At 36.3% G+C, this 15,839-nt stretch overlaps 1 protein-coding gene across 3 annotated transcripts; it reads right to left on the reverse strand.

Annotated features, from left to right (window-relative positions):
• Positions 1 to 5,690: 5,690 nt before the first annotated feature.
• Positions 5,691 to 7,700, reverse strand: LOC145087670 (transcription factor MYB16-like). 3 transcript variants are annotated; one of them, XM_079025683.1, is made up of 3 exons: positions 7,394 to 7,700; positions 7,150 to 7,327; positions 5,691 to 6,693 (listed from the first exon to the last, which is right to left on the reverse strand). In XM_079025683.1, exons 1-3 carry the CDS (start codon positions 7,524 to 7,526, stop codon positions 5,844 to 5,846), a joined length of 1,161 nt encoding a protein of 386 aa, XP_078881809.1. In that variant the 5' UTR covers positions 7,527 to 7,700; the 3' UTR covers positions 5,691 to 5,843. The 3 variants fall into 3 exon arrangements, with proteins under 3 accessions (XP_078881809.1, XP_078881810.1, XP_078881811.1); XM_079025684.1 differs by having other exon boundaries at positions 7,150 to 7,279; positions 7,394 to 7,699; XM_079025685.1 differs by having other exon boundaries at positions 7,150 to 7,298; positions 7,394 to 7,529.
• Positions 7,701 to 15,839: the final 8,139 nt, after the last annotated feature.

Here is a 15,839-nt window from a genome sequence, read left to right on the forward strand (position 1 = left end):
CACTAGATTAAGGCATCAGAAACATTCAAAAATCATCCTAAGTGTATAGGCACCCTAGGATCTAAGTTTTACTATCATAGCAATGTACTTTAAAAACTATGAATTTGAACTATCAAAATGGAGAGGATTACTAACCTTTAGTAAAAAATCATATTATCCCTTGAACACCTATCAATCTCAAACTCCTTGCAGTCACTTGGAGGGACTAGCACCCAAAGTATAATGTCTCTAATGGATCACACCTTAAAGACTAAAACCCTAGAATATTGAAGAGGGAGAGAGAGAGAGAGAGAGAGAGAGAGAGAGAAGGAGAAGAGAGAGACATGAGAACATAATCTCACTCTAAGAAAGGTTAGGAATGAAATTCTTAAGGTTATAAAGGTCTATTTATACTTGAGGTATCTTGCAAGCAAAACAGATTTGAATCAATTAAATAATCAAATTTAATCCCGATTCAAATCCTTTCCTTATCTGCTATCAGGATTGATTATGGAAGCCTCCAATAGCACCCAAAACCTTCCATACCCTTTAGGGTTGTATGTGTTTAGTTCTACAAGTGGCCAGGTTGAAGTTTTCTTATTAATAACTCCTTTGAGAAAAGGTCTTTGTAGGTACACGATATAATGGAGTTACCTATGTGTAACATCCAAAAATATGGTCCCAAATTTTTTTATTTTTAATAATAGATAAATTAGTAAACTTCCATATCATCCAAACATTTGTAATAAACCAGTGTATCAATTTGTCATAAATCAAAGTAAAACATCATAACAAAATCCCAATGGTATGTGCGATGCAGTCATCCTGAGCTCTTCCCCTTGGAACCAGAAGTACCTGAAACATAAACTGAAAACCATAAGCACAAAGATTAATGAGTTCCCCTCGAAATACCACATACCAAACATACAATAAACATACAGTGGGCCCTGCCCGGTCATCGGACCCTGTCCGGTCATCGGGCTCCGCCCGACATCGGGCCCTTGACCCGGAACAAAATATAAACACAACACATGCAAGAGTCACGGAGATAACTAGAATACTAACAACATAATATAAACATGGGTCGGCCTTGGTGCCTTCGACCCGCTAAACCTGGTAAGGAAACTCACCTCGAATGCTGAAAGATAATTGGATAAATCCTCGGCCCCATAAACAGCTGAACTCAACCCCTAAAAATAAACAATCCCTTAGATACCGATCAATATTTCAAAACCCCTTAAAGGTTAAACTTGGCCGAAGTCAAAGTCAAAGTCAAATTCAACGCTCTGAGTTGAATCAACTCGTCGAGTTATCCCATAACTCGTCGAGTTTCCATTAAGCACAAAATCACGATATTTCGATCCAACTCATCGAGTTCCTCCTTTTTCAACAGATACGAGACAAACCCAACCCAACTTACCTAGTTCCCTTAAGAACTCGTCGAGTTCTTCGATCATCCAACCCACTTGATGCATTAAGCCCCTATTCTTCAAACCGAAGCCCTATCTTCCAGATCTAGACTGATAATACATCTAGAAGGGTAAAGTTTCCAACTTTACCCATTAAGAACCACCCCAAAGTCATTAAGCTCAAACCCTAATCCTAAAAGGTTTATGTCTTAATCTAAAAACCACCAGATCTTTAAGATAGAGCTCATGAACACAGATCTGGACCTTAAAGGCTAAAACGTCATGTAAAGACTTCAAGTTTACTCACATGCATGGCCAAATGAAGCCTAAAAGGCCAAAGCAAAAGCTTAAAGGATGCATGGAGCTCTTAGGACCATAAAGTTGGCACCTTTATGCCATAACAACTCAAGAGGACTATACATCTGGAGAGATAACACTTGGGACAACCTTCAACCCTACCAATCACCCAAACATGGATAAAAGCCTCAAAACTACCCCCAAAAGAGACTCAATTAAATATTGAGCAAGGTTAGAACTTTATACCATAAAAGTGTTGAAAATGAAGCAAGGATTCGAGATCTAGCAGCTCCTTCTTGTATCACCAAGCTTCCCTTTCTTCCAATGTCTTCAAACACACACAAAAACATTCAAAATAGCTCACCAACACTCAAAAGTGCCTTAGGGTTTCGAGGATAGGGTTTAGGAAAGTGGAGGCTGGAAATAAGACCAGCTTGAGGGGTTTAAGTTGTTTAAATAGGGTGCAAAACGCCGAAATTAGACTTTCATTTCTTCTAGCCAACTCGTCGAGTTGATCACTTAAAGTACGCAGTCCATATAATTTCAACACGGCGAGTTCGGAGCCACCATTTCGTCGAGTTGCTCTATACAATTGAATAAATTATAAGTTTAAATACATACCAGAACCAGATATTACAATTCTCCCCACTTGTCTCAGACTTCGTCCTTGAAGTAATAATCCTGGATAATGCTCCCTCATCTCCTCCGCTGGCTCCCTTGTCCACTCTAACCCCTTGCGGTGCAACCACTTCACCTTCACTAATTGTATAACCTTGTTCCTAAAGGTTTTCGTCTTCCGATCTAGAATTGCCACTGGCCTTCCAACGTAGTTCAGGCGGTCGTCCACCTGAATATCCTCCAAAGGCACAATTGTGGAATCATCCACTAAACACTTCCGTAGTTGAGAGACATGAAAGGTGGTATCGATTTGACTAAGTTCAGCTGGCAGATCCAGTTGATATGCAACCCGACTTACCCGAGCGAAAACCCTGAACGGACCGACGTACCTAGGGCCCAGCTTGCCCCGCTTCGTGAACCGGATGACACCTTTCCAAGGTGACACCTTCAGGAGAACCATATCTCCCATCTGAAACCCTAATTTCGATCGACGCTTGTATGCATAGCTCTTCTGCTGACTCTGAGCTGTTTGGAGCCTGCTCCGGACCTGCTGGATCATCTAAGTAGTCTTGAGTACCACTTCGGTACTCCCCATGACTTGGGAATGACCTCGCCCCAAAAAATCAAGGTCTTACATTTCCTCCCGTAGAGCATCTCAAAAGGAGGTCGATCAGCGTGATAGCTGTTGTTATATGAAAATTCCGCTAAGGGAAGATATGTATCCCATTGTTTAAAAGGCATATGTAAGTTGAAATCTTATCCGTGAATGTACTAATCGTTTGTAATTTGATTTTATTGTGTATGCATTTATTACCTTATCTTTATGCACTTTCTACATTCTAGCTTCTTGCTAGTTTTGCTATTTATGATATTACCCATCATTTAAAAGACATATGAGATAATTTTGAAATATATTTTTTCTTCATGTTGTATGTTTCTCAAAATGATGCTTTGCTCAAGTGTTTTTCAAGGAAAAATTTGATAGTTTAAGAGTTCGGTTCTAATCACGATCTTTTTCCAAACTTTACAACAACAAGATTAGTCAACCAATGAAATATCATTGGAAGTTAGCTTGAAAACATGGCCATGGTACATGATGAAGTAAGCTTATTGTGAGTCAAAATACTTGTCTTTAAAGTGTTGCACATGCAATTGCTTTCCTATTGTGGGACAAATTTCATCATCGTTTTTATGGACCTAGCATAAAAATTCATCATAGTTTTTATGGACCTAGCATGTACTTAGCAATAAGTTAATGTTTAAAATAAGAACCTTATGTCAGATCTTGAATATGTTTCACATGGTGCCAAAATAAGACCTTGTGAACCCAAAGAAAACTTTGATGATATTTTATAATTGATGTTGATTGGATTGAATGGTTAATAGAAACATAAATAACAAAATAAGATAAATCCAATATGGATCTTTATTAATAATATTCAACTCCCCAAATAACATATAAAATCGAAATACTTATAGGAGAAAAGAAGGCAAACTTCTTTCCATAATCCTAAAAAATCAAAATTGATTAGGATAAGATCCTTAATCAATTATCAAAATAAATTGAGATACAAAATATTCATAAAATCGTAAAATTAGAAAACATCATTTTGATTACCTAAACAATCTCGAATGGTCAAAAGACACCTCACTTCATGGAAAATTGATGAGTTTTGCTAATTCACATTGTTTCCTATAAACTAACTGAATGTCATCAAATTCCAAGACTATAAATTGGCACATTTGGAAATGATGTCATCGGACTTCTATTCTTATGCTGATGACATCATCAAATGAATCAAACCTTGTATATCCCTACATCATCATCCATCTTTTAAAAAAAAGACTAATCCTCAAGTCTTCATCTGTAATACCTCTTACTTACAGTTTCCAAAGGGAAAATAATTTCCATACTTTAAAATGATTACGAATGTACCAAGACAACATTCATAATTAGAGATCACATCGATGTACCCACCAGTTTCTTCACATCTGATTAATTGAGTAGCCTTAGGACGAATGACAAGATTGATGTTTGTAAAAATCCAAAATGCGTATCTACATTATATTTATTGGTTCTCGTAACGACAGACTTTTGAAACTAATATTGGATTTTCTATAACAACTTCATCCACATCATCAGAGTCATAAACGAGTTGTGTATCATAAATGGAGTCGATGCCACAAAATTGACGTGTCTCATCTTCATACTCCTCATCATATATGATTGGTTTGGATATATTAAGGCAAACTTTAGAGTTATACTTATAAATGAGTGTTTTAAGGATAAACATGTCCTGTGAATTTTGGAATCTCGACCTTCAAACCAATTTCCCTCAACAGATCATTACGATATCCTCCTTTGCAATGATCTCGTCTAATTTTAGGAAAATGATTTACCTCCTCATAGTTTTCGTACTGGACTCTTTGTTCTGATTCAATATCTTCGTCTAGTGAGTCTTGTTGCAAGAGCTCGAGTTCTTGGATATGTCGTTGTAGCCTTCAATCTCTAGACCATATGCATCATATAGATCGATTATGTCAATCATGCAAGATATCCACCACCTCGTAAGTTGTTTGTACTACCTTCAATGTCTTCCATGTCTAGAAAGAATTTGGTCAACTTCGTTTTCAGTGAGTCATATGTGTGCTTTATACCAAATAAAGCCCAAAAAATAAGACTAAATCACAAATATGAACAAAAAGAACAAAATAAGAGAAATCCAATACAAATATTTATTAATAAAATCTAACTCCCTAAATAACATCCTAATATTTATAGAATTAGTTGATAAGTTTCTTTCTATAATCCTAACAAATTGAAAATGACTCGGATAAGATCTTTAATCAACTGTCCAAATCATAATAACCAAAAAAAAACATAAAATTGAAAAATAAATAAATAATAATAATAATAATAACTTCATTTTGAATATCTAAACAATTATGAATGGTTAAGAAAAAAACACCCCAGCTCACCACAAAACGATAAATTTTGCTAATTAATTGGTCTCATTTTTATAAACTAATTTGAATTTCCTCAAATTCCAAAGACTAAAAAATCGTTCGACGGCAATAATGTCACTAGTGATTACATCAGCAAACGAATCATTACTTATATTACTTGCATATTAAATATCAATCATACATTATTATTATTAAGAATGAGAAATTTTTATTGACAAGTCGTTTTAAATATTAATGTCTATTTTTACTGTCCATTTTTGATGTGACGACATTATGGAAAGCCATGTGAAGATTGAGGAAAAATAAATATAACTACAACACATATATAGAGGCATTAAATTCCAAATAATAATGTCATTTTCATTTGTATTTTTATATTTTTATATAATAAGCAAGTTCTTAAATCATTTATGTCTAAAATAATCAGAAAAAGCAAAAGCACGTTAAAATTTTAAAAAGCCCTACAAATCTACACGTTTATTGCAATACACACTTGCAAACATTTTACAACTCTTTAACCTCTTAAGAAATTATAATAAAAAAAACAAGCACAATCATAAAAGGAATTCTTTCCTAAAACATAAGAGGATTAGATGGTGAAGCATTTGCCATATTAAGAATGTTATCCCAATACATCTTGTTCTTGTCTTCATAACAGTCATTGATAATTTGATGAGTAGGTCTATCGTTTTTGTCATTGCAAACAAGATCAATATCTGAATTGTTGTCAGATCTGGTTATTAAGCTGCAACGATCAGTGAAGCTGTTCTTACTGCATAACAAAAGATCCGTAAAATGTTCCAAGAAATTTCCATTGGGCACATGTTGGTCATTATCGTTGCTTGATTGCAATGGCTCAGTCGTCCATGTGTTATCTATGGTAGGTATGGTCATGTCATTAACTCCTTGACCCATTCCATTCTTCTCATCTTTGTATTCCGGAACTACCTCGTATTCTTCATGTAAACTGTCCTCATTGCTATTGCTACCCCCAACAACTAACTCGTAAAAACTTGCGGGGTTATCTTTGAGTCTGTTGGTAGAAAGTGTGGATGATGATGATTCCGAATCTCCAATTCCATTCCCGTTATCAAGAATCCCATTCCAGGCCTTATTATTATTATGTATATCAAGGTGCATCGAGCTCGAAGGTGGCCCAAATGTAGAGTTGAGTGAACATACCTTTGATTGTTTCACCAATCTGGCTTCAGCTTCGAGCCTTGCACTCTCCCACTGAGCCATGTGGCTCAAATTAGCTGTGCTCTTGAAATGACCATCGTTGGACAAAAGGGTATCGTTTTTGGGCTTGTGGCTAACAGGATCAATCCCCATTTTTATCAGCCGTTTTTTGAGATGGGTATTCCAGTAATTCTTGATTTCATTATCCGTTCTTTTTGATAAGTGAGTGGCAATGGCCGACCATCTTAAAAAAAGACAATCAAACCAAAACATAAAACATCTTTGTACGTATTACAAAAACACACGACATATAGAATTGACGAAAATTGAAACAAACAAATCATATTCCTAAGAAACATCAAAACATAATTGCAAGATCAATGTACCAAAATTTGGCTTCTATATACCATATATATAAATCTTGTAAAACCACAAAAGATTATGATACAAAAAGTTAAATTGTGTTTATATATATTTTTTTTCTTATGGCATTAAAAAAATATCTTTTAGTAACAAAAATAACAAAAATATCAAGGGAATAATTTTTTAATTAAGTTTAGGGTAAGATTCTTTTTGGAACAAAAAGAAAAATAAGTTTGAAAGATTATAACTTAAAATGAAATATAATTGAATTTCAAGATCAAGTTCTGTTTTTCAATGTCTTAAAAAAATGGTTTAAATTAAATAAAAATAAAATTACCTGTTACCCAAGAGAGCATGAAGCTGAATTATGGTCTGTTCTTCTTGAAGAGTGAATTTTCCTCTCTTTATATCAGGTCTAAGATAGTTTATCCACCTCAACCTGCAACTTTTCCCACATCTTTGCAGCCCTGTAGTATGTGTAATTTTCTTGAATATCATAAGCAAGAACACAGTTTCTGTTATAATTTCAATGATTAATTAATTCATAAAAGAATATGAGATAATTATTAGTTCATACGTACCAGCTTTTGAAGGCAAAGCTCTCCAGCTTCCATGACCATGTTCTTGAATGTAAGCCAAGAGCTTCTCATCTTCTTCAGGAGTCCATGGTCCTTTCTTCAACCCCACCTTATCACAGCACGGCGATCTTCCCATTTTTCTTGGTTTTTATTTTCCAAAAAAAAAAAAAAAATGTTTGAAATAAGTTTGTGTGAATTTTGAGAGGAAGAACAAGTATGAAAGGTGGGGGAGATTCTGTTTATATACTTGGTCCTGCAGTTTACACTGGCAACTGCACAGTGGAGGAGAGAGATGGGGAGGAAAGAATTGTCAGCGACATAGATGGGATAAATATAGATAGTAAAAGTCATTAATAACAATATAAGTATTTTTAGACTAAATTACATAAATTATCCTTGTGGTTTACAAAAAGTTATAAATTCATCTTCAATTTTTTCTTTACTTCTAATTTTGTGGTTAGTTTCTAACTCATATAAAATGGCTTTTATATATGTATTTTATTTTTTCTTATTTACGTATAATTTATAAAATATTAATTAAACTGAATAACACCCCCTCTCCCCCAGCAAATAAAAAATAAAAAAAATGTAAGCCGTTATAAACTCAAAGCTTGTGAACTTTAGTTACTTAATTGAGAATCTAAGTACTTCACGTGTCTCGTAAATATTACAATTTCTGACTTCATGTGTGATATTTAACTAAATTACATGACTACTTGTTAATTATTTAAATATATTATATGGCTACATGCAATTTTAACCTGAAACATCCTCAAAAAAATTGGTATAATGTTGTTAAGAGGATATTTAAGATCATATAACATTACTATAATTATAATTATGCAAGGTATAAAAAAAACACCGATGAAATACGTTTGTATGCTTTTTGTAAACTATTAAAAACCGACATTAATTATCTTTAAAGAGATTTGAACTTACCACACAAAAAATAAAAATAAAAAATCCATGAATACCACTAGGTCAAAGCCACATGTTTACTGAGTTTCTATGTTATTTATGTGTTTCTTGACTTGCATGAGTTTAAGTATGCTATTTATGCGTTTTCAAGACTTAAATGGCCTAAAGCGAGCTAACAGGATTCGTTAATAGACATTTTATACTTTGGGCGTATGTAAATTAACACTAGACATTCCTAAAAAGAAAATAAGTTAATCCAAAAAAAATTAAAATATTATCTTAAAGACACATGACATAAACGATAAAAAATATTATTTATTTACATGCTTGAAAAGGCAAAACAAGTGTACATAATCATCAAATCTTTTGGTTGAAATTATTCAACCAAGGACTTGTTAAAAATTACCATTTTAGTATAAGAAGCCAACTAGAAACACCAACAAAAGTAAAGGCTACATATGCCATGGCTTTGGTGCTACCATCCAATCGTATTGAATATGCAATGTCATTTGTGGGAGGGTAGGGTCAAGAATTGATAAAGAGATTAAAAGGTGTAGGGGCCATTTTCCCATTTCTCATCTACATGCTTATCATCTCCCAAATTCACATTATGCAAGTCTTTTAGAGCTATAACTCTATTCTGTATTGTTAATATGATGTGGGGGTTTGTTCTATGCCTCTATGGTATTGTAAACAACAACCCTTCTTAGGTCAAAGGTTGAGCCATGACAATACAAGATTTGAGGTTAACAGGGGCGACAAATGTAGCCCTTAATATTTAAAAATGTCCGTCATATTGATTTTATCAGTGATATGCCGCCGTTACCGAATCGTTCTTAATATAGTGTCATTATTTCTAGTTTTTTTCAAATATTTAAAATATTGTTTTTTCCAACACCGGAAAATGTTTTAAATGCAAAAAATACATTCAAAAATGCAGAAAACGACAACTTTATAAAAACGCATAAACTAAAACAAAAAATAATATTAAAGTTATTTGTTGTACAAAAACATCTACCAAACATAAAACCACTCGTACACATCACTATCATTTCCCCCTTGTTGTTCCGCTCGTTATTTTAACACCCAACATCTTATATCTAATATCCAAAAGATAGGGTAAGTACATTTCAAGCACTCCTCAACACACTATTAGACACCTACTACTCTACACCTGAGACACATATCAAAATAAGGCGTTAGGCTGGAGAGCCTAATGAGATACATAATGATTTGACCCATACATACATATATAGTTTTGAAGCAACATATCATACAAAAAGCCAATTCAACATTTAATCATATAAAATCATATACACTTGTTTTACACTCTGCCTCATCCTCTTCAGTACATGGCACAAACTCATTGCTTCAAAACCATATGGGGGAGACGCCCATGACCAAAGAAAGACAGAATTACTAACCTACTTATAAAACTTTAAAATCTTCTTAAGAAAGACAGAATTACTAACCTCTCATGTAGCTTGATCTTGATCTTCTTGAACCTTCTTGATCCAACCATGTTGCTTGGATGAGAGGTAACAACGGAGAATCCCCCAAATGGAATCACATCAAAGACTCCAAATATGAAACTAAAAGAAAACTAAGAGAGGGTCAAATTACTATAAAATATGGGAAGGGTTAAGAAATTTGTCTCATGGAGAGAAAGGAAAGAAGTTGACGAAAATTCAAGCCAAGGTGAAAAGAGGAATGAAACTCTTAGCACCCGATTTATAGCCTTAAAGCCCTAGATAGGTTTCATCTCCCATCCTATGTGGGATGAAGATAATTTCAAAATCATCTCTCATCTAATATGGGATGGAGATTTCAATTTTCCTTTATTCCCTAAAGCGTTATGGAATATTCCAATTATTCAATCTTTTAACTAATTAATATTCAACCCCTTAAATTAATTAATTCCAAAATAGTTTCTGATTAATATATTAAACATAATAAATTAATAAACTTATTTTCTCCTTAATTATATTTCTTTTGATTTCTCATTTGTGTCATGAGGGAAACCCAAAATGACTCATGTTATTATTTAGAAATGTTACTAATAGTTAATTGCTCATTCGATGTTAGCACCAAATCATCCGAGGGGGGGGGGGGGGGAGGGGGGGGGGTATCGTGTCTCTTGTTATGGCTGATGGAACAAATAAACTTTGACTACATATTTTTTGTCTACTAGTCACCATACATGGATAATAAAAGATATCGTGTAACTTGCAAGCCAATGGGTCATATTTCTAGTTTAGGTAACTTGTAAGTAAAGCAAGATTTGAATTGATTAAATAATATATTTAATCCTAGTTCTAATATTAAGTCTTATATATAAGCAAGGCTTCCAAAAACCCTAGGAAACCCTCCAAAATCGTCCATACCATGGAGGGTTCTAGAATTACTTCTTTTGTTCAACTATTGAAAAATTACAATTCAACCCTTGCACCTTTAATTAATTCTAATTAATCCCAAATTAATTCCAGATTAATTATGATTAATAATTAATCAATTCTAATTTATTTCACATTAATTTATTAATCATATAAATTAAAAATCAATTATTTAACAATTGATCTCATATTAATTTAATAATCACATAATAAATCAACAAATCAACTATCTATTTCTAATTAATATATTAATCACATAATATATTAACAAATCATTTTCCCATAATTTCCAATTAGTTTTTTAATCATATAATAATATAATAAACTATACATCTCTCTCCTAATATCATTTCTAGTTATTTCTGTTCATGAGGGCAGCCTAAAAAGGACTTTGCATGTAATTACAAGAATATACCAATTTAGTTATAAGCTTAGACACCTTAATCCAATAGTCTCTAACTTGGATAAGTCTATAACTACAATTGCAAGGATAACCTTGAACTAAACAGAAAAGAGTGCTTTCCAAAGCCACCGCCGAACACTGATTCGAATCAAATGTTGGCGCTAAGATAAGTGATCAACTATTCCTTCGTTCTACAAGATATCGTATGAATATAGTCATGGATTCAATGATCAACTATTCCTTCATTCTACAAGATTCGAATCAAATGTTGGCACTAAGATAAGTGATCGAATATGGCCTTAATGGTCTTAATGGGTCCACATCTTAGTTTTAGTCGCTTGCTCTTAAGGCTTTAAGACGTTATGCATGGTTTGTATGGGGGCCGCGTACACCATGCGTATTGCCTCCCTAGTCGCGACTTTTTGCTTCGGCCTTGTACGCTGCGTGTACCATTGTGTACGCTGAACGTATAGCCCAGATCAGATTGACTTGTCTTTTGGGCCCAAATTGATGCGCTTTCTTGTTAGGGTTGGGCCTTAAACGTTTTTCTGATGGGTTACTTTAGCAAATGGACTCTTTTTGGGCCTTACTGGATCCTTGGGTTTGGGCCTAGGATTTTATTGGGCTTGAGGTCTAGTTTGGCCCATCTCACTTTGGACATTAGTCATGTGTTGTAAGTCTTAGTTCGAATTTGGACCCAATTGTTTTGGGACTTTATTGTTTAGTTAGAATGGGAATTTATCCAGTCTAGCAGCCTAAGCGTTGTCTGGGATTTCAGCAGTTGATGTGAATTTTCTCACCATGTTCATGGGTCGAAGGCACCAATGTCGGCCCATTTCTTATTATGTGGAATGTTGTTGATTTTTGTGATATTTGTATGGAAGAACATGGGTTAGCCCTTGGCACTTGTGTGTAAGACCGGGATTTGGCCTCCGACATCGCAAGGAAAGATCATGAAGATAACCTATGGCACTCATATGTAAGACCGGGGTTTGGCCTTCAATATTGCATGAAAAAGACCATGGGGGTAACCCATGACACTTATATGTTTTATGTATGTGGTATGATTGTAAAACTCACTAAGATTTTGCTTACGGTTTATATTTATGGTTTTAGGTACTTCCGGTACTAAAGGGAAAGGCCTGACTTGATGACGCAATATTCACTCCTTACTATTTTTCCACGTTATGATATAATACTCTGATGATTTGACATTATGATTATTGGTTGGTTTTGGAACAATGTGATGACTGTAACTTTTGTTTTATTTAAAATGAAAAATTTTATTCTAGTTTTTGGGTTGTTACAAGTTGGTATTAGAGCCTTGGTTTGAGGGATTCATGCACACTTTCGGGTGTGTCAAAACACAAATTGAGGAAATGATAATCTTTTCAAAAGAAAAAGGAACTAAATTTTTTGAAAAATATTATTTTAAGAAAGAAGAGAGTGCAATGCGTGCAATCAGCCGAGCTCAAGTAAGTGTTTCCCAAGTTATCCATACTTATGTATTGTGATTAGTATGATTGATATGTGAACTGCATGCTAGACTAGGGTTAAGGATATCTTCAGGAATCATATGATACAACTGCCTGAGTCATGTGATGCCTTATAGCACGATACAATTTGATGCTATGTATTACTTTGAATTGATATCGGCTCAGTTACTTGCTATGTGTATGCTTTCAAAGTTGCATATGCTTAGGACTGTATAGCTCTAGAATGATCAGTTTGGCCTCATTTCTTGTTCCTTGTTTGGTTGTAGATTTAGGGTAGAATTTTCATTCAATAGTCTATGCGATCCTATTTTGTGTACAACTTGCATGCATAGGGCAACCGACGGTGTTGATTGAGGTTATTGGTAATGCTAGTGGTAGAACTTGAGGGTTTCTAGATGAGTCTATGATGTGCATGATGTGTAGCGTAAGTTGTTATGGTTGTAGCGTGGTAACTTGGAGGAATCATATTGTCCTTGGGGATGGTACTTGCATGTGTGGAAGGTAGCATTGGGCACGTACTACTGGAAACATAGGACCTATACATGAGATGAGTGTAGATCTAGAAACTCTAAGGAGGTTGATGTTGAGGAATCCCCCTCAAATCTCTTTGATTGATTGCTTTTATGTTGTATTTTCAGTATGAGGATGGTGATGACTACTCGTGGACGTTCGGTTTTGGGCTCTGGTTCGGGTTCAGGTTCAGATGTTGAACTGATTGATGAGATCCTATGTAAGCTTATCGCAACCGAGGTTACTCGCGGCATATTTGACGCTACCCTGTGATTTTTGGCACCGTCAAGGATGGGATTTTGGAGATCATGGAGGAGCGAATCAAGTCATTTCAAGCCAAGATTGTCTAGGGTTAGTTCGGGGATCCAGCTTCCTCTTTCCGGGAGTTCAAGGCATGTGGAGTGCCTAAGTTCTTTGGGGTTAAGCACCCCATATCCAGCCGACGTTGGATCACTAACATGGAGAATGCTTAGCGAACGAGCTTTGTCCCTGATAGGGTAAAGGTTGGTTTCACATCCTGCTTGCTGAAGGATAGGGCTCGGGACTGGTGGGAGGAGGTTATCTGAGCCGTGGGGACAGTAGGAGTGGTCGAGATGATATGGGAGGACTTTATTCAGAGATTCCCGAGGGAGTTTGCACCAGCTATAGAGATGCAATTGTTGGTGAGGGAGTTCCAGGACCTTTGCCAAACTACGGAGACTATGGCAGAGATCACTGCCAAATTCAGGGAGAGGGCATTGTTGGTTCCGCAGTATGTTGCGGATGAGGCGATGAGGAAGACGAGATATCATGTTATGTTGAGGGAGGAAATTAGAGAGTTCGTGAGTTTCTTGGGGTGTAAGACCTTGAATGACATGATTGAGAAGGCTCGTGAGTGGGAGATTTAGTTGGAGCTCCAGGAGAAGAAGAAGCCAGAGCAGGTTCAGACAGCTATGGGTCCAGCCAAGAGACCCAAGATCACCGATACCCAGACCAGAGGCCAGCAGGTTCTGGGTTGTTATGGCAAGTGCGACAAGCCTCACAATGGACCTTGTCGAGCAGCAGGCTCAATATGTTATAGTTGTGGCTATTCGGGCCACATGAGCAGGGATTGCCCCAAGAAGGGCCTGATTTGTTTCCATTACAATCAGACAGGCCATAAAAAGGCCGATTGTCCTAGATTGTCTGGAGAAGTAGTGGTGGCGCCCACACCAGCCACCTTAAGGATTACCGACGGCCGTCAGGGCAAGGTGGAGGCCCCTGTGCTATCGACTATTGGGAGTTGAACAAGCTAATGGTGAAGAACCATTACCTACTCCCGAGGATTGAAGATCTGTTTGACTAGCTTCATGGTGCATCTTGGTTTTCCAAGATTGATCTACAGTTAGGATAGCATCAGATGAGAGTTAGGGATGAGGATGTACAGAAGACAACCTTTAGAACAAGTGAGGTGTATTTTTTGGGGCACATCATCAACCAAGAGGGAATCTTGGTGGACCCAACGAGGATCGAGGTCGTGATGCGTTGGGAGGTCCTGAGAAAGACATCATATATTCAGAGTTTCTTGAGTCTTACACGGTATTATTGGAGATTTATTCAGGATTTCTCCAAGATTGTGGTGCCTCTGACCCGCCTGACCAAAAAGAATGTGACCTTCCAGTGGGGGCCTGATCAACAGTTGTCCTCCAAGACTCTGAGGAAGAGGTTGTATGAGGCCCCGATTCTTGCACAACTCGAGGGTTTGGATGATTTTGTGGTTTACTGCGAAGCCTCCATTTCGGGTTTGGGAGTTGTTCTTATGTAGAGAGGTCACTTGATTGCTTATGCTTCGAGGTAGTTAAAGCCTCATGAGGCTAATTACCCCACTCACAATTTGGAATTGGGGGCTGTGATTTTTTTCCCTCAAGATCTGGAGGCACTATCTATACAGGGTCCGGTGTACTATTTACACCGAACACAAGAGTTTGAAATATTTGATGGATCATCCGAATTTGAAGATGCGGCAACGAAGGTGGTTGGACGTGGTGAAAGATTATGATTCCGAGATCTTGTACCACCCCATAAATGCCAATGTAGTGGCCGATGCTTTGATTTGTAAGGTAGTATGCTCATCTATCTGAGACATTTGTTTGAGGATGATTGTCGCTTCACCTCTGATGGACTTAATCAAGGAGGCACAAGTAGAGGGGTTGAAAAAGGAAAAGTGGAAGATCGAGCTAATTAAAGGGAAAATTCCTTTATTTGTTTGAGATAGTCGGGGGTTGTTGACGCAGTGTGGTAGTGTTTGGGTTCATGCGTCTGGTGGGGTGATACAGACAATTTTATAGGAGGCGCATAAATATAAGTATTCTATCAATTCAGGGCTACGAAGATGTACCGAGATTTGATATTGAGTTACCGGTGGCCATGTATGTAGAGGGAAGTTGCTTGGTTCGTTGAGCGATTCTTGACTTGTAGAAAGGTCAAGACCGAGCATCAGAGACCTCAAAACAAGGTGCAACCGTTACCCATTCCTTTATGGAAGTGGGAGGAGATCACTATGGATTCCATCACAAAATTTCCCAAAACAGTGTGGGGGTGTTGATTCTATCTGGATCGTCGTGGACAGGTTAACCAAGAGTGAGCATTTTATCCCGATTGTCGAGAGAATATCCGCAGAGAAGTTAGTTGATATTTATGTTTGAGAGGTGGTAGTTAGGAATGGAGTGCCCATCTCAGTGGTCTCGAATCGAGATGTTTGTTTCAACTCC

Source organism: Lactuca serriola, chromosome 2, assembly GCF_051521515.1.
Source record: "Lactuca serriola cultivar US96UC23 chromosome 2, Lser_US96UC23_V15, whole genome shotgun sequence".
Classification (NCBI taxonomy): Eukaryota; Viridiplantae; Streptophyta; class Magnoliopsida; order Asterales; family Asteraceae; genus Lactuca; species Lactuca serriola.

What these genes read in the sequence shown, in the direction of transcription:
- LOC145087670 (XM_079025683.1), bottom strand. Translation starts at nt 7,526, where the DNA reads ATGGGAAGATCGCCGTGCTGTGATAAGGTGGGGTTGAAGAAAGGACCA. An exon ending in AGCTTTGCCTTCAAAAGCTG is followed by an intron (nt 7,328 to 7,393) that starts GTACGTATGAAC and finishes AAATTATAACAG; the next exon opens with AAACTGTGTTCTTGCTTATG. An exon ending in CATGCTCTCTTGGGTAACAG is followed by an intron (nt 6,694 to 7,149) that starts GTAATTTTATTT and finishes TCTTTTTTTAAG; the next exon opens with ATGGTCGGCCATTGCCACTC.